We start from the raw sequence: 18,504 nt of genomic DNA, 5'->3' as shown, positions 1-18,504 counted from the left end.
ATACATGAAGTGAATGTAAACAAATTAAGGCTTTTGCTGATCAAAGTATGTAAAGATATTTGTTTTTCTACGTGAGCTTTTATTTTGTTAAAAGGATAGGGATTAGGTTTACGGAAGAGATCTTCACTTCCGGAAAGGATTGTGTTTCGCATATCGATAAATAATTCACCTTCCTGGTTTGACGGCTACCTTGTCAGGTAACTTATGTCCATTTAATTAAATTGCTATATTGGATGTCGGCACAGTGGGCTATCTAAATAACGTTATATGTTGGTGTCGTCGTAAAGACTTTTGTCTTGCTGTTAGCAAGTTAATTCAGAGCAGTGTCACCCGCTCGACTGGTTAGCGGCAGCTCAGCGCTAGCTAAAAGGTAACGTTAGCCAGTTGATATATGAGCGATCCGTGACCTGCTAACTTAAAAAAGGAGTGAGTGCTCGTTAAATTTTAATTCAGCTCCTTGCTATCAAGTGTACTAAACCGGAAAGATACGATGAATTCACGTTAAGTCGTCCGTATCTTGCGGTTGTTTACATTTTGTACTCCATGTTCCGTTTGACGCTGTGCTAATCAACATCCGTGTGGCTTTGCTAAGCAGTAACTTGGTGAACCGTTTTATTAATACCAGCCTCTGTTCTGTATCAAATGTAAATATTCTGTCTTAAATCAGGAGTATTGTCCCACTGTAATTGTCGACCGATATTATTGGCTCGTGGCATAGATGTAGCATAAATAAGTTAAGCCGCTCCTTTGTTCTCTTGTTATGAGTGTCTGATCGATGAAACACGGATTTCAAGTGAGACCCAGATTAATCACCATCCATTTAAAAACAAGACAAAATATTAAGTAATCTGCAATAACCGTGCAATACTACGTCACCTTAATGTACTACAGAGTAATATAAGCATTGTACAATAGCATGTACATAATATCCTTTCATTGTCGCTCTATGCACACTGTATGTACTGTGCATTTACTATATCCTTCAATATACGCACATGAAACCATCTCTGTATATAGAGCAATTTATTATTATCAGAGATTCACCAATAGCCAATTACCAAGATTGATCTGTTTATTGTGGCTGAAACCGATTATGTTGATCTTGCCGTAACAATAAAAACATATTTAGATTGACAAGTTTATTTTCCCACTCGCAAAAGCTATGTTAGAGTGTCTTCACAGCTCATAGAGTAAAGAAAAGATTTAATTGTTGTAAACTTGTGTGTGACAATATTACCTAAAATGTAAAATAAATATGTAGGTTAATTAACGTCAGACCATCTGACAAGCATTTATAGAATATAGAAAAGAAGTACTGACCACTTATCTAGATCTGATCCCCTTTCTGAACCCGGTTTCAGGTGAAATCCCTAGTCTGCAGATTTTGTAAAAAGGCTCCACATTATTGGACAAAATTATCATTTGAAATTCCATTATTGGAACAATATCAGTAATTACATGTTCTCATTAACCAGTCAATAATATATTGGTTGTATTGGGCATATTGTGCATATGTACTTATTATTTATACAATATCTATCCCTGCTTTTTTTGCATTGCTATGCACTTTTGCACACAACCTTGTACTGTATATACAAGCTGACCTGTATATAAAATACTGTTTGTTTTGCACCTTTTGTCTGTGTATAATAGCAATCATGTTTATGTTCATGTAAAATAGTTTTCTGCAGTGCAGAGTATATTAAGAGCTGCTGAGAACTGGAGTCAAATTTCTTGTATGTCAACATACTTAGCCAATAAAGCTGATTTTGATTCTGGTTGCTCAGGAGGAAATTGAAGTGTACCATCTGAAGCAGAATACAGAGACTGTGAGTGGATCATCAGGCAGTCTCCCTATGTCAGGCCGAAACGGGTCTGCAAGTGATGCAGACTGCCGGATCTCTGAGGACTGCCATGTCCCAGATGTTGAGCTGATGGAGCTGGGGCCACTGCTGGAGGAGGCAGGGGGGCGACAGGCAGCATCGAAAGGCGTCCATCCAGAGGTAGGACTGTTTCCGAAAATTCCCAGAGAGAAGTTGTTATGGCTCAGTAGCGTCAGTATTCTCTTGTGATCTCTTTAAAGGGAGCCGCAATGCTTGCTGATGAGGAAGAGGAGGATGATGAGGTGGGAGAGGTCCTGACCTTACCACTTCAGGCTCACCATGCCATGGAGAAGATGGAGGAGTTTGTACACAAAGTAAAAATGTCAATTTAATAAACACTAAACCTATCTAGGCACCAGTCCAGATCTTGCCTGGCTAAAGCACCAGTCAGAGGTTTCTTCTGTCAGACTCATGCAGGGACCTAAAATATAACAATCTGACTTCAATTCCCTGTTCCCAACCTCACCTTTAGTGTGAAAGGATGAACACAAGTCTCTGTCATAACAAGTATTGATATAGTTACATAATTATATTTCTGGTTCTTTCAACAATAAATTAAGCTCTTCTCAATCTGACAAGTTGACTGAGATTGTTAAATGTTGGCTGATAAACAAATGTGACAGAAAAAGGAAAATAAAAGATCTTATCACATTACACAGCTTTGCCCTACACCCTTATGTTGAACCAGCATAAATATTGCATCAGTTAAATGAACTGAAACTCAACACGCGGTTTCATCTCAGAATTCGGTGCTTTAGCAGTGAAGTGAATGGACATGTAGTTGCAGATCAGGGTGAACAGCAACACCCAGGGATTAACCTCGGACTGCTGTGTAGTTTGAATGAGTCGTGTGTTTTTTTTTACGATTCCACGTTAGACATGGGATGTGTGTTTTGTATAAGACACACACAAGTCACCATTGGAGACAAATGTCAGCTTATAACGAAGAAACGTCTGTGAGTGAAAGCTATTCTTGCTTTTCAGGTTTGGGAGGGGCGCTGGAGGGTCATCCCTTTTCATGTCCTGCCTGAGTGGCTGAAGGACAACGATTACCTCCTGCATGGACATCGGCCCCCCATGCCCTCTTTCCGGGCCTGTTTTGGAAGCATCTTCAGAATTCACACTGAGACAGGAAACATCTGGACTCACCTGTTAGGTGAGAATAAAAAGCCAGTCGTAACATTCCTAAAATTGTTTAACATAAGGTTTTAGCAGCAGATTCTAATTGTGTTTACAACTAGGCATTTTTTAAAACTGTAGAACTCTGGATATCTCTGGTCGGCTATTAGTAAAATTGGCCTGTTTTTTTCCCTCAGGGCTGATCTTATTCATTTGTCTGGGCACGTTAACCATGCTGCGGCCCAACATGTATTTTATGGCCCCACTGCAAGAGAAAGTGGTGTTCGGGATGTTCTTCCTGGGAGCTGTGCTCTGCCTCAGCTTCTCCTGGCTTTTTCATACCGTGTACTGCCACTCTGAGAAAGTGTCTCGCACCTTCTCCAAGTAAGGCCTCCTACTGTCAAACACTGTTTCTCACATACTTGCCTTGGGTGTCTCAAAAGAATAATTTGTCTTTTCCTATTTTAGACTTACTGCTTTTGGAGTAGGTGGGTTTTTGCTACATAGAGTTCAGTGCAATTAATGAGGGATACACCCACAAAATGGTCATTAGTTGACTAACAAGATCACCATTAGTTAATTTGATTTATTTCAAGAATTTACTAAATCGTTATTTAGAAATTCTCTCCTTACCCGCTTCAGAGTCTGACGTTTTCATTTCATTTGTAATTGCTGCAGTAATCAAAAGACAAATGACCGTAAATTTAAAAAACGAGAAACATTTGTGTTGTCCATTAAACACAGCACACAACACACAACCTCCTGTCCGTATGTCAAATGTCCTTCTCGTGCTCAGTCTGCCTGCACTTTGCATTGCAGCTCTGCCGTTTTTGTGTGAGTGTGAGTGAATGTGAGGCATTGTGAAGCACTCCGTACTGATCTGTGGTTAAAGCTGCTAGAGTGCATTCACTATGGCAGAGTGCTGTAGAATCAAGTTGATATAGAATTATCATTTATTGCACAAAGTGTAACCTCAATTATAAATGATATATAATATAGTTTTTACTTTATGCTATTGTGCCCAAAATAGGTCCTACATGAACAGTGAGTATAAAATTGATATAGACTTTACCAACTGTTAAAGCAGGGTTGTTGACCATTTTGGGGAAATATTTGTGTTTAGAAACATGAGAAAACATCTGCTTTCTTGCATCCAGCAGATCACAAACACTCAGCTGTTGTCTCTGTGTTACCCCCTCTCTTCAGGCTTGACTACTCGGGCATTGCCCTCCTCATCATGGGCTCCTTCGTACCCTGGCTGTACTACTCGTTCTATTGTTCCCCTCAGCCTCGACTTATCTACCTCACCATTGTATGTGTCCTCGGCATCGCCGCCATCATAGTGGCCCAGTGGGACCGGTTCTCTACTCCTCGTCACAGACCTACAAGAGCAGGTGCTAACCAGTTCAGGATAATATGCGCTTTTTAGATACTGTGCTTTCTCTGTAGCTCTATGCAGCTGTTTGCTTTGGGTTATAGTTTTTATCACATATCTGTCTGTGTGTTTGCCTTTTTGGAGCAGTGGTGGTAATTTTCTTGCAGAGGAAACACTGATAACATGCTGCAGTTATGAATGACTGTTAAGCTTTGTTTGCATGTCTAAAATGATTTTATAGTAATCAGCGTTTCTTGTCTTGTGATGTTCAGAAATTACTCAAAGTAAGTGAAGTCCAACTCTTCTCTTAGGTGTGTTCATGGGTCTTGGACTAAGCGGCATTGTCCCCACCATGCACTTCACCATCGAGGAAGGCTTTGTTAAGGCCACCACAGTCGGCCAGATGGGTTGGTTCTACCTGATGGGTGCCATGTATATCACTGGTGCTGGTCTGTATGCAGCCAGGATCCCTGAGCGCTATTTTCCTGGAAAGTGTGACATTTGGGTATGTATTCAATGTGTTTACATGACATGACATAACATATATAAATTTTTCATCTGTACCAAAAGGATATGGAGGTTCAATACACAGCCCTTGTGGCAGTACACCTGTCAGTGGTGATTCAAAGTAATGACCATTCACAAGGGACTGAAATCTTAAGTGAAAGCTCACTGTAGAGTACACGAGCAAGTGTTGCTTTTTACTCTGTGGGGAATAAAGAATGAACGAGAGAATGGTTTCAGACACAGCTATAGACAATGGATGTGTTTCCTTTTTCCCTTTGTTTGATCAAACACAAATTCAAGGCAAATGATAACGATTGAAACTGATATTTGTATCTTATACATCTCTTTCACTCCTTCTAGTTCCACTCTCATCAGATTTTCCATGTCCTGGTCGTGGCAGCGGCGTTCATCCACTTCTACGGGGTTTCCAACCTGCAGGAGTTCCGCTACGGCCTCGAGGGAGGATGCACAGACGACACTCTACTCTGAGAGGCCTGACTGTGACTTACTCATACTTTTTCTTTATAGTCCCACACACACCACACCAAACCACACCACACACGCACACAGACACACACAGACACACACACGTAAAATGCTGCTGGAATTCAATATAGTCACTTATTGCTCCTGTACTTCTGATTTGCTAACATCTTGTTTGGGTTTCGGTGGTCTCTCTGTTTGGCTCTTTTTGCTCCAATAAAGTAGCATTAACTAGCCATTGAACTACAGAGGGAATCTTCAACAGGCACTATTTCTTCAATAATTATGAAGCTTGAAGTAATTTTCAAGTAAGGTAAAATGGGATTTTTAACCAAAACCATATATTCCTGTAACTGATAGTTACTTCCTAGAAGCTCACTAGTACCCCAACCTCTCCATAGTCTGTTACCATTGCACAAAGGGTACAGAGAGTATTACTTGTGCTGTAGCAGAGGGCACATACTGTAAACCATCCCCCCCCAGTTTCCATGCAGGTTAGAGGATGAATGTACTGTGCACCAGGAGTAAGGTGTAGAGCAGTCCAGAACCATTTAGGTGCTTGACGGCCTGCACACGTATTTGAACGAGGAAGATAAGAAGTATGCACATATAGTGTGTGTATAGATGTCACCAGATGTTTTTTTTAACTGTGCTGACACTTGATTGTGCAGACAGCTGTCCATTCAAACCCGGAGGACCACCACGAACCCACCCATGCCCACTCTGCAATAAAACATGAACTGTACTCTGAAGGCCCAGTGAATACTCTAAAATACCAGTGAAACAAAATAAAATACATTTACTATGAAAGGAACATAGAACTTAAATCCCATGAATATGATCTATAGATGTGTCTGAGTGGCACATGGTGTAATTCTTTTCCCAAAATTAAGGTGTTGGATACTTAAACTAAATTTCTCAGTCTCTTTGAACTTTATGCCGAAAAATTGTAGAAGTTCCTTTGCATGTTGATGTGTAGTTTTAATTGACAAAAGTCCCAAAGAGAATGATTTTCAAATTACATAATGGCACAGAAAAGCTGCAAAAATATATAATGGCTCAGTTCAGGTTAGACTAAGATGCTTCAAATGTTGACGTTAAAAGAACTCCCCTGCCGTCATTTTTCAGTCAGACAACACATCGTTGAGTAATTTCTAGAGTAATAGTTCCTGGGCTACGCACAATGTACAGATCTGGATAGGTCAAATTGTGTTTTTGTCAGCTAGAGTTTCTTTTGTGCTAGATTTCAGATGCAATGAGAGGTGTAAATATCAAATGCACCCTTTAGTGTATACTATTAAATTCAAAACTTTAAATCACCGTATGGGGTTTAAAATGTGTTACGTATGATTGATATAAACTTTTAGTATTCCTGTGCCTTAGGCCAACGGAAATGTTTTTAAATAAAACGGCCTATCTTAACAGTCAAGGGAGCTTCAAGGATTTCCAGACGTTGACTTTTCTTGTTTTCCTTGCCATATATACAATCGAATCATTATTGAACTTACAACTCCATTGATAGGTTGTATCAACTGCTGTTTAAGACTCCTTTTTCTAGATCAACTTATTCAAGCTTTATTACAAAGACTAAAACAATGTGTATTCTTGACTTTGTGTAATGTCCTGTGTAGAAAGTGATAAATCATACATTTCACTGAAATGTAAACATAAATATTTATTAATGGTAATCTTGGAAAATTATTGTAATAAATTTTTTTCCACATGTACAAACATGGTGTCCAATTGTCTCAATTCATGTTCAAGGTTCAGGCAATACATATGTCACATCAGCACTGTGAAGACAACATGATTCTTGGTCTACTGCTTATCACTTCTTCGTCTGTCACTGTACAAAACTGTTTACAAAATAGGATTTAATGCTGTGTTCTGTCTTTAAAACGATGAATGAATGAATTAGAGATCAACAATTACAATGTTTTGAGCATATAAACCTGGGCAACAACATTTTTATTTTAAAATGGGAGATATTTGGAAAGCTAGAAACTTGTTCACTTAGAGTGTCTTTTAGTACAACCAAACGCTGCTATCCTGATTGACAGGTCACCGTGCTAGTGACTTGTCAATCACAAGGTAGCCACACCTTTAAAATGCACTGTTTTATCATCCAGTTTACTGTAAATGTGACCATCATTTACAAAATGAACATCATGCTGTATTGAAGAAGACTTGAAACGGAGACCTTAAAGTCATCAGGAAAGTACGGTTGTTGTCGCATAGACTTTTATACAATCTGACTTCTTTTTGCAACCAGTGGAGTCGCCAGACTGCTGTCCATTAGAAAGAATGCAAGTTAAAGGCACGTCTGCATTGGCTTCACTTTTCAGGTTGGTGCTTGGTGGGTAGAGGAGGTGGGTTGAACCTATTAAAGTAGTAATATGTTCAGATTCTGCTGCTGTAACACAAAGTATAACATAAGGACAAACAGTTTGAGAGGATCTTTTAATTATATGATCTTGTTGAATCTACAGCAACTAAGAATATGTGTTCATATATGATGGGTACCAGCACATGTCGGAATATGAGATTGCAGATAAACTTAAAATAAAGGTAAAAGAGCTTTATTTAAATATTTAATTAAACGGATTTGACATCCAGAATATACCTTCTTTATAAAGATTTTTTTTTTTTGGTTTGTTTGTTTTCGTTTTTTGCTGTTGAAGTCATGATGTTACACCCTCCGGTACAGTAGGTGGCGACACAAACCTGTAATGTTGGTCTGTAGTCAGAAGAAGAAGAAGAAGAAGAAGGTGTGACGTAGCGCTGAGCGACGGGAACGATGTAAACAGACTTCAGCGTGCAGAGATGAGCTGTGAAAGTACCGATATGTCCGTGAACGAGTGTTGCCGTTTTTGTCATCGGAATTTGAAGACAAAGGGTGTTATTAGTCACTCGACTAAAATATTTGAAAAAACAGGAAACGCCAAAACCGTTTTTGATCGACTTGTTGATCTAGGACTGACTTTGACAAAAAGTCACGAAAAATCCATACGGACTTGTCAGAAGTGCACCAACCTACTTTCAAGAATCGAACGGGATTTGCCAGTTTTTAGAAAATGGGAAGAGGAAGAAACAGCAGCAAATAAAAGGAATCGAGAGTCTACTCCAACTCCACGTCCGACCATACTATACATGTCGGCACGGCGCAGTATTACAGAGGTAAGTGATGTGTATTATTTGATACGAATCATAAAAGCAATCTTTTCATAAAATGACACAGTACAAAGTTGTCACGTATGCAATGTTCCAGGTAAATAACTAGCAGATGTTGGGGCCCCATACTGATAAGATTCATTATGGTTTGGGTGTCTCCCTTGGAATGTGGGAGTTATACGATAGAGGTCTCTTGTCCTTGACCCCTAGACTGCTGTCCAAATAACTCGTATATCATAGGTTTTGGGGTACTGAGGGACACTAGGGAAAGATAAGTTTATAGATTTATGAGTTATAATAGGACCCTATGTATGCCTAAATGTATAAAGGACGAGGTTGAACAGTGTTCGAGGCAGCAGTACTGATTCGGCTACGGGTGCTGTACAGGTCAAGATGCGCATGCCTGTTGATCCTGATCTTTGATGCAAATAAAGAATATTATGTGAAAAGTCAGTATCAGCGGAGTCTCCTTCCATCATCAAATCATCAAATCATCGCCTACATCTGGGGAATGAAGAAGAAATTGACGACATAAGCTTGTAGTAAAGTGGTGTTAAACAGTGAAACTCCTGCTTCTTGAATTTGACATATTTAGACTTTGAGAATAACATGTGCTCTAATGCCATCTGCATCAATTCTTTAGGGTACCAGGCACTCGAAAGTGAAGTTAATGCCAGTGTGAGCAAACCGAGGATCGTGACCAGAAAAGACTACTGCACCTGATTTAATAGTGTAATTAGTGTCTTTTTAGGCGTAATGATGTTATGCGACGAACTGTTGTCTCGTGAAGTGACACTGCAGCCCCCACCTCTGTTTTGGGTCGATGTGGAGGATTTGCAGCGTAGTAACATGGCTCCCCTTGTCCTGAGCAAAGAGTACCATGCTGTGACCTCTCAAGCCTGAGCAGAGATGGCAGTTGGGCAGTGAGACTCCTTTGCTGTGACTTTTATGTGGATTGGTAGGGTAGTGACACGGGAGGAGGCAAGGATAATGGTAATATTGACATCAAGTTATCCAAGTTATCTTCCATGCACTGGAATATTAGATGAGATGCTATCTTGCAATAGCAACAGGGGATCTTAATCAATCAAGTCACCACACCATATTTAACATTCAGTGCATTTCACCTCAATGTCAATGTATAGTCTGTCATAATACTTACTCCAGTGGTAGAAGAAGTACTCAGATCCATTACTAAAGTAAAAGTGGCAATAGCTCAATATAAAGATATCCACTTACAAGGAAAGGTAAAGGTAATTTTGCCTCTGTGGGCCTCAAACAGTTGTTGAAATGAAATCATGTGAGAAATTTGAGGGGAAATGTCTCTTTGGTGGAACCATTAACAAGTGGTTTAATCTTATACAATGTATTATATTTTCTAAGCTTCTCATATGGTCTTTATGTGAAATCGTAATCTGCAAAGTAGCAAGTACCTATAGCTGTCAAATAAATGTAAAAATAAAACTGTGAAGTACAAGTACCTCAAAAAAGTATTTAATTACAGTACTTGAGTATGTAGATAACGGCAGTGATTTAAAAAATACTTCATAACTGGCAGTGTACTTGCCTTATCACATGGTGTTTTATGGGGCCTCATTATAATTACAAATGTCTTTATTTTAGGATGACGGGGCGGGACTCGACAGTAAAGACCAGAAGACACCACTAAAGTTCTGCACCCCAGACGCCACAAGTGTCGATCCACCCATATCTTCATCGGCATCAGGCAGCCTCTCCCCATCACCACACACGCCTGCTGAACCATCACTTTCTGGACCACCCTCAGAAGAGATGACATACTCTAGCTGCTCTTCACCCTCGGTTGACTCGTCATCTCACCCGGATCCCTCATCATCTCCCCTTATTCTACTCACCTCTGTCACCGCCCAGTCAACACATCCAGACCTACTTTCCCCTATGTTACCCTCAACGTCCCCCTGCACCTCAGTTCGGAAGAAAAGAAAGACCGTAGATGATGCCATTCTTACAAGATTGGCACTCCTGGACCAAGAGAGACAGACATTTAGGCAGCAGGACAATGAGGACTTTCGGTTTGCTGCAGTAATTGTGGACATGCTGGCTGGAGTCAACCCAGAGCATAAACCAGAAGTTAAATTTAAAATATACCAGATGCTATTTGAGGCAGCAAAACGATCGTAAATAAAAGTCAGCTGCTGTTTTTCTGAAATTGATTGATACATAGTTTAATTATATCAAAATGCCAGACTATCAGGACTATAAATCAGACGTAATTAGAAAGCACTCAGAGATAACATGCCTCCTTGATGGCTTGACGGTCATTCAGTTTTTTTGTTTGTTTGTTTTTCCACCTGCATCTCAATCTATATATTGTTGTAAAGCATGGAGGATAAAATGTAGGTTAGGGTGTAATGTAGGTTAGGGTGTAATGTTTGTGTGTGTTTGTCTTTTTTCTTTATTTTTGGGATTTACTTTGTTAATCTGTTGTCTGATCCACACTCTGGAGCAGAAGGGGCGGTAATGCACAAATAAGCTGAATGCCAACCGCCGTAAAACAAGAAGAAGAAGAAGTAGAAGACGGCGCAGTGTACCCGGCGCGAGGGTGCGCGCGCTCTGAACAGCGCCAAAGCGTAGGCTCCGCGAGCTATCGCCGCGTGTGGCTGTGCACGTCGGGCTTTTCAATTTTAATACAAGATGGACAAGTTCGAAAATAGACTGACTGAACAGGTACGCCTGTACCGGCATCTGTATGACCCTTCATCGAGAGACCACAGAGACACTCAAATGGTCGTAAATTCATGGAAAGAGATTGCCACCACTCTGGAAAAGGAAGAGGCATTTTGTCGGAAGGCGTGGAAGAACATGAGAGATCGCTTCGTCAAAGCGAAAAAGAAGACTCGTGGACGGCGTGTAAACAAAGCGGCCCCTCCGATTCTGGAGGAGCTGGAATGGCTGACCCAGTTCGTTAAACACCGAGAGGCGGACAATAATTTCGACGTGGAGGTAAACCACAGTTACGTGACACAAATACAATGTTTGGCGGTAACTTACGCCGGTGTTTACGACTGTTGCCATGAATGAAGCCTTCTTTCCTTTACTTCCTCTCGTGGTTTATTTCGTGTTCCTCAGATCAATGACTTGAGTAGCAAAACCACAAAGTAAAAGTACCCCGTCACAAGTCGAGGTTCTGCATGCAAAATCCTACTTAAGTAAAAGTACACAAGTATTCAGTGTAAAATGTACTTAAAGTACAGTATCAAAGTAATTAGTAATTAGATTGTTAATACTGATGTATCAAGTTGTTTGTAGCATTTAATTGTTGCAGCTGCTCAAAGTGGAGCTTGTTTTAGGTACTCTATACACAGTTAGCTTAGTCCAGTGGTTCCCAACATAGGGGTCGGCCCCCTCCATAGGGTCACAGGATAAATCTGAGGGGCCTTGAGATGATTAATGGGAGGGGAAAGAAGCACAATGAAACAACGTTTGGACACATCTGGTTTTTTTGGTGAACTAGAGAAATGTTTCTTTGGTGGAGCCATTAACAACATAGACATCTGAAATTATATACCACAGTGGCACTTAATGAACATAAAAATGGCTGTAGATAATGACAGTTATTTAAAAAATACTGGCAGTGTACTTGCCTTATAATGTGATGTTTTATGGCGCTTCATTATAATTACAAATGTCTTTATTTTAGGATGACGGGGCGGGATTCAACAGTAAAGACCAGAAGACACCACTAAAGTTCTGCACCCCAGACGTCACAAGTGTTGATCCACCCATATCTTCATCGGCGGCAGGCAGCCTCTCCCCATCACCACACTCACCTGCTGAACCATCACTTTCTGGACCGCCCTCAGAAGAGATGACATACTCTAGCTACTCTTCTTCACCCTCGGTTAACTCGTCACCTCACCCGGATCCCTCATCATCTCCCCTCATTCTACTCACCTCTGTCGCCACCCAATCAACCCATCCAGACCTACTTTCCCCTGTGTCACGAAAAGTCACCCCTCCTTCACCCTCGACGTCTCCCTGCACCTCAGCTCAGAAGAATAGACGCACCGTAGATGATGCCATTCTTACAAGATTGGCGCATCTGGACCAAGAGAGACAGACATTTAGGCAGCAGGACAATGAGGACTTTCGGTTTGCTGCAGTAATTGTGGACATGCTGGCTGGAGTCAACCCAGAGCATAAACCAGAAGTTAAATTTAAAATATACCAGATGCTATTTGAGGCAGCAAAACGATCGTAAATAAAAGACAGCTGCTGTTGTATATAGTTTATTTTTTTATTTTTAATTTACAACAAACATGTCAACTATACACAGAATACTGTGAATTAAAAATGTTTTATTAACGTGTGTGTGTGTGGATTGTGTATGTACAATAAAATGATAACAATACAAGTATAAAACAATACAAAACGTGGTGGAAGGAAGAAGAGGTAACAGTCACAAAATAATCACATAATCAAAACAGAAAAGAGAAGACAGACCGATAGACAAACAAACAACCAGACCAGGAAGAAAGAAAAAAGTAAGCTCAACAGCCTCTCTTAATGACTGCATCCCACCAGGACTCTAGACCCTGTGGTGTCAGGAAGTACAACTTCAGGTCATTTCAGACTGCGATTGCAGCCCGTGATGCCCTCACAGTCGTTCTGGCTCCAACGGGATGAAGTCTCTGGAAACCTATCTCCTCCATTCAACCTGGCAGAAGCTCTCCTTAGGCTGCTGTCCCATTAACACATTTGGGTTGAGTGTATCTGGCTGTAGGAGAGGCTACAGCATCAGTATAGGAAAACATGTTAGGTAGAGCAACAAAGGCTTCTCAGGATGGACTTCCAAAATACTGCTTACAGAAAATGCATCAGTAGTGAAACATCAGTAATGTAAAGATATAACACTGACAGGGGCCATTCTGCATAATGAGCACTTTTACTTTTTAAGTACATTATGCTGATAATACTTCTGTACTTTGACTAAGGTAAAAATGTTAATGAAGAACTTTAGTATTTTTACATGGCATTATAACATTTAAAACAAGCAGTAACAAGTAAAACATCTGAATATTTCTGCCACCACTGCTTAACCCAATTTTATTTTCACAGACCACCTTCAAAAATCTTCAATTGTCAAAACAAATCACAATTTTATATATTTATTATAGGTTAGTCACACTTATTTTGGGGACAACAAAAAGGAACCACACTATTATCCATGAAATTTCTACATTACATTTCTTCTCAAACGTTACATTCTCAAGTTTTCTTTTATCTACAGAGCAAAATTCAATAAGGAACCAATTCACAGCCATGTGTTTCTGAACGAGAGCATTTAGTGGCTGGTAAACGTCAAGACCAGCTGGTATGTTAGCCTAGCTTTAGCTAACCTGTCTATTTTACTATCGTATCCAACCTTGTTTTTACTCCAACATTTAGGTACGTCTTATTTGACTTAATTAAAAAGTGTGTGTCTAATTGTGATGGATGTGTAATGTAGTCATTTGTCTTATCTTTAGTCTGTTGAATTCATTGTTAGCATGAATGCAAGGGGCGGGTCTTTCAGTTAGTATTAGTACTATAGTTTTTAAAACTATCATTCGTTCTGGTTAGCCTTTAACATAGATATGTCAGGGTGTGCTTCGGCGTAAATATTGTCACGATTTACACTTAAAGGGTCATATAAAATGTAAACATTAGAGAGTTTCTTTGTCACGGACTTCCGCACTACAAAGATTCCGAAGGCTAGTAACGTTAGTTCCGGTCCACTCAGTCAGTGTGTGCCCCATCTTTCTTTTCGTTAAGATAGCGCTCTAATTTAACATACGCTAGTTAGCTCTTACGGCGAATTACTGTCTCTTGGTTCAGTCCGGTTGGGCAGGTGACAGATACTGTGTCCCGCGCCGTTTGTGCATGTACATCGAAGTAAAGTTGTTGTTTGTCAGGGCTCGAGATGGACAACAATCAACAGTCCAAAGAAAGCACGGACCGGTCCGACCTGGTTTCTGAGGACGGTAAGAACAGCAAGTCTGTCGTGTGTCAACGCTGCGGGTCCAAGGTGCTGTGCCCGGGGATGGCCGTGTTCGCAGAGAAAGAGGTATGATGTATGGCATCAGGCAGTGGGCTCATATCAGTGGGCCGACAGACAGCTGCTTGCAAGCTCTGGATATGTTGCTTTTGGTGTGTTTAATCTGTCCACAGGATATATAAATCAAGCGAATAGTTTTTGTATAGTACCATTTAATCCAAGGTGCTTTAAAAGATAATAAAACCAGTGGTACAATGCAAATGTAGCCTACATTTACTTAATTTTAGGAGCATAGCTTTTGTACTTACTTGCACTCCACTACTATTCAGGGAAATATTGTACTTTATTTGACAGCTTGAGTTACTGATTAATTTACAGTCAAAGATGTTACATTCTAAACTTGTGATACATTTCTAAAGTATGACTCACTGAACTCCCCTGCAGTATATAAAGCAGTTCATAGCTTCAGCACGACCAACTACAACAGGAAAATACTACTTACATGTTTATGCGTCAGCAATAATAATCTGGTATGACAATATTTTGATAATATAACGCGCACAGGGGCAATACTCTTTTAGTACTTTTACTTTTGATACTCTACGTACATTTTGCTACAATACAATACTTTGCTCTTTTACCCAAGTAACATTTAAAATGCATGACTTCTGCCTGTAATGGATCATTTTTACATAAGCAGAAAGGCACACAGGTACATATACATACTCACAATACTAAGTCCAAGAGTGTGTTTATGTCATCTGAGTCTGTGTTTTCTCCCACCAGCTGTTCCTTCCATCCATGCGGAAAAAGAGCGGCCTCAGCACCACAGAGAGCTCAGTGGACGGGGACACTCTGACCGCCCACTGGTTTGTGGATGACATGTTCACTTTTGAGAATGTGGGCTTCACTAAAGACGTGGGGAAAATCAAGTATCTCATCTGTGCAGATTGTGAGATTGGACCAATCGGCTGGCACTGTTTAGATGACAAGAAAAGTTTCTACGTCGCTATGGAAAGAGTGAATCATGCATAGTCTACATGCATGTGTGCCCACAAGAACTTTAAAAAATGTGTTGGCAGGCTATGCATCTTTTCATGGATTTACTCCCAGAATTGACCCCAACCTAATCCATCACACACACTTACATATACTATGTATGTTATGTGTACATTGTTTATGATAACAGGACTGTGTCACTTTCATTCTTCTCTCTCACACTGACAGTATGACCATCCTGTTCTAATAAAGATGTTTTTGGGAAGCTGGTGTTGAACGCCATCCTGCAGCTGTTTCCTGGATAATGTGATGTCAGTTCCTTTGTCTCAGTGTCATGAAAAAATCAGTTCCATACAGATTAATGAGGTGAAGATATAACTGTGGAATCCATCCTTAACATGAGTTAGTGCTTGTTTAATTTATGAAATAGTTCAGTACTTAAACAATCAGATTAATAAATTGACAGTAATAATAACTGATTTATCTCTAAAGTCAATTATTGAGTAAAAACATTCCAAGTCCAGCTTCACAAAAATGAGTATTTAATGCGTTGGTTTTTTTTTATCATTGTAAATTGAAAACATTTGAGGAGGTGAGAACTTGTCATGGGGCATTTTCTTCACTATTTGTTTAACTGATTCTCTGAAAACGTTGTTTAAATTATATTTTGCAGCCCTAAAAAGTTAGTCTGTTGAGAAAAATCAGGTTCCCATTTGTGTGGGTGTGCCCTAAAGGTACAGGGAGTGCAGCATACAATGACCATCACAGCCTGACATTCAGCGCCTACATTTCTACATATTGGGCCCTATTTAAACGGTCTAAAGAAGTGCATTTAGGGCGTGTCCTACTCCCCTTTTGCTAGTTAAACGGCGCATAATCTGGGCACAATGTAAGGCGCCAAGGGGTTGTATTTAGTCTCTTCATTAATCATAGGTGTACACAGATGGGTGCGCAGTACAAGTGCTACTTACACGACGTGGACGCTGGGCGTGAAAATGTCAACTGAGTCGGAGGGAAACTAGCAGCGACACTTGTGCTGCACCGGGCGCCGCTTTGCGCCGGGTGTAACATAGGGCCCATTATGTTGCAAAATTGTTATCAAAACAAACGCAAGCTATGGCTCAAATACCCAACAAGGCAAATACAAATCATATTAAAATATGCTCCGAGAACAATAGTCAAGACCGTCTTCTAGTCAAATGTGTAGGAAAATTAATGTAAATTGACATGATGATTGTTGTCCTTGCAAACATGGATAGAAGGAACCAGCGCTCCACACATTCATTATCTGAAGGTGTAGGTCTACTGTGTGCCACTGGATGTCGTGGTTTCATTATTTGACTCAGACTTTTTTTTATTATTTAGTGGCTGCCAGCAGATGTCCTATATGATGTGGTCATTGTTATCTCATGTGTGCTGTGCACCTGTGAAGTAAAGGCTCTGTCCCCACCCTTGTCAGCTGAACCCCACCAAATCTGTGGCAGTGGTGGTAGTCAGCAGACTACACTGTGAGTGATGGTGGTGGAGCTGTTTGCATGCCTTTGTGTGTTTTCAAGCATAAAAACCATTATGGATGTATGTCCTTTATGAGATCTAATAGTTGGTGATTATGAAGATGCAATTTTGAGGTAGCATAAGAAAGTCACATGTGCTGGCTATCCAAAGAATATATACAAGTATGTCCAGACTGATAAAAAGTACCCAACAAATGACCCTATACATAATACTCAAAACCAACCACCTGGGATAACAGAGGAGGAAGCTTGTGGTGATCCAAAATTTTTGTTACAGTAATCTTGAGCACCTTTAAATATGTGCAGTTGATTTTGAAAGACACCTGTCATGTCAACCCGTATTATAGTCAACTGTCCAAAATTCACCAACGGGAAGTTCAAGCGAAACAGAGAACAGGGACATTCAAATCAGTCTCATAAACAGCGAGAGATGAAGTGGTAGGCCATACTTTTATCAGCAGTTAACGCATGGAATCTATGAGATTGTGCTGAAAATGTTCATTCTCAGTCAAGTCGACTTTATTTAGTGTAACAGATTTACCTCAAAAGGCTTCACAATCTGTACAGCATACAGAGTGTAAAGCTTTCAATCAAGATGAAGGCTCCACCTTTCAGTTTTTAAGTAGTAAAATTCGGAAATATTTAACTTTGTATGGGATTAGATCAATGTCCTACTCTCAACATGCTATATGATGATCTCTAGATTGCTCTGTAAAAATAGACAAAATAGAAAGATGTCAACAGATACAATAAACAAACATCTTTCCCAGCCAACATCAACCAACTGACAATAGACAATGCCAGGCAGTGTACAACACCAAGTAAATGTGTGAACAAAGAAAAACAACAGTAAGATATTTACACATTTTTAGCACAAACAAACCCTATTAAAAGCATTTCAGGTCAAATGGTCGCCCCTACAACATGTGGATATTTTTTACACATGGCAAAATCTGTAAATGCATAATTAAACAATGAAAACTGTCCCAGACACATTTTCAAAATAAAGTATTTTTACTATAAGGGCTATACTTTATGCTAGGGGGGTTCAGGAGTTAGTATGGAATAAATTAACATTTAAATGTTTATTATTAAAACATAAACAGCTGAAGTATCAACATATGACTACAGTCTCTACCAATCAACGAGCTCCTCTAGACCATTTAAAAACGAAGTACCGGTCAGCGCGCAACGATCTAGTGGGTGTGCTCGATTAGAAATCCCAACGTACCGCCTGATACGTCTATTCTTTCGGTGAAGCCGGGCGGGGTAAGGACGGGCCGAATCCAACTAACCATTTCATTTGTAAACCGACTGAATCCAGTACACCCGCGTGCCAAAAGGGTGTACGAATCAAACTCATCCAACAGGGGAGCAATCATCTGTGAGGAAACCACGGAACCAATAAACTATATTATCCCCAACTATAGAGTATTG

The 18,504-nt window shown here is 40.1% G+C and overlaps 3 protein-coding genes across 3 annotated transcripts; all 3 read left to right on the top strand.

The window, feature by feature from the left end:
- Positions 1 to 133: 133 nt before the first annotated feature.
- adipor1a (adiponectin receptor 1a) lies at positions 134 to 7,054 on the top strand. Its single transcript, XM_070902207.1, has 8 exons — positions 134 to 197; positions 1,788 to 2,003; positions 2,084 to 2,197; positions 2,868 to 3,039; positions 3,200 to 3,386; positions 4,209 to 4,396; positions 4,689 to 4,882; positions 5,245 to 7,054. The coding sequence occupies exons 2-8, from the start codon at positions 1,857 to 1,859 to the stop codon at positions 5,371 to 5,373; spliced, it is 1,131 nt and encodes a 376-aa protein (XP_070758308.1). The 5' UTR covers positions 134 to 197; positions 1,788 to 1,856; the 3' UTR covers positions 5,374 to 7,054.
- A 4,157-nt stretch (positions 7,055 to 11,211) lies between these two features.
- Positions 11,212 to 12,844, top strand: LOC139283412 (uncharacterized). The gene is made up of 2 exons (XM_070903412.1): positions 11,212 to 11,520; positions 12,218 to 12,844. The coding sequence occupies exons 1-2, from the start codon at positions 11,212 to 11,214 to the stop codon at positions 12,776 to 12,778; spliced, it is 870 nt and encodes a 289-aa protein (XP_070759513.1). The 3' UTR covers positions 12,779 to 12,844.
- A 1,032-nt stretch (positions 12,845 to 13,876) lies between these two features.
- Positions 13,877 to 15,825, top strand: rabif (RAB interacting factor). The gene is made up of 3 exons (XM_070903227.1): positions 13,877 to 13,965; positions 14,472 to 14,623; positions 15,341 to 15,825. The coding sequence occupies exons 2-3, from the start codon at positions 14,480 to 14,482 to the stop codon at positions 15,587 to 15,589; spliced, it is 393 nt and encodes a 130-aa protein (XP_070759328.1). The 5' UTR covers positions 13,877 to 13,965; positions 14,472 to 14,479; the 3' UTR covers positions 15,590 to 15,825.
- Positions 15,826 to 18,504: the final 2,679 nt, after the last annotated feature.

This window comes from Enoplosus armatus, chromosome 3, assembly GCF_043641665.1.
Source record: "Enoplosus armatus isolate fEnoArm2 chromosome 3, fEnoArm2.hap1, whole genome shotgun sequence".
NCBI lineage: Eukaryota > Metazoa > Chordata > Actinopteri > Centrarchiformes > Enoplosidae > Enoplosus > Enoplosus armatus.
Note: the sequence above shows the minus strand (reverse complement) of the source record. Positions and strands in the feature narration are given on the sequence as shown.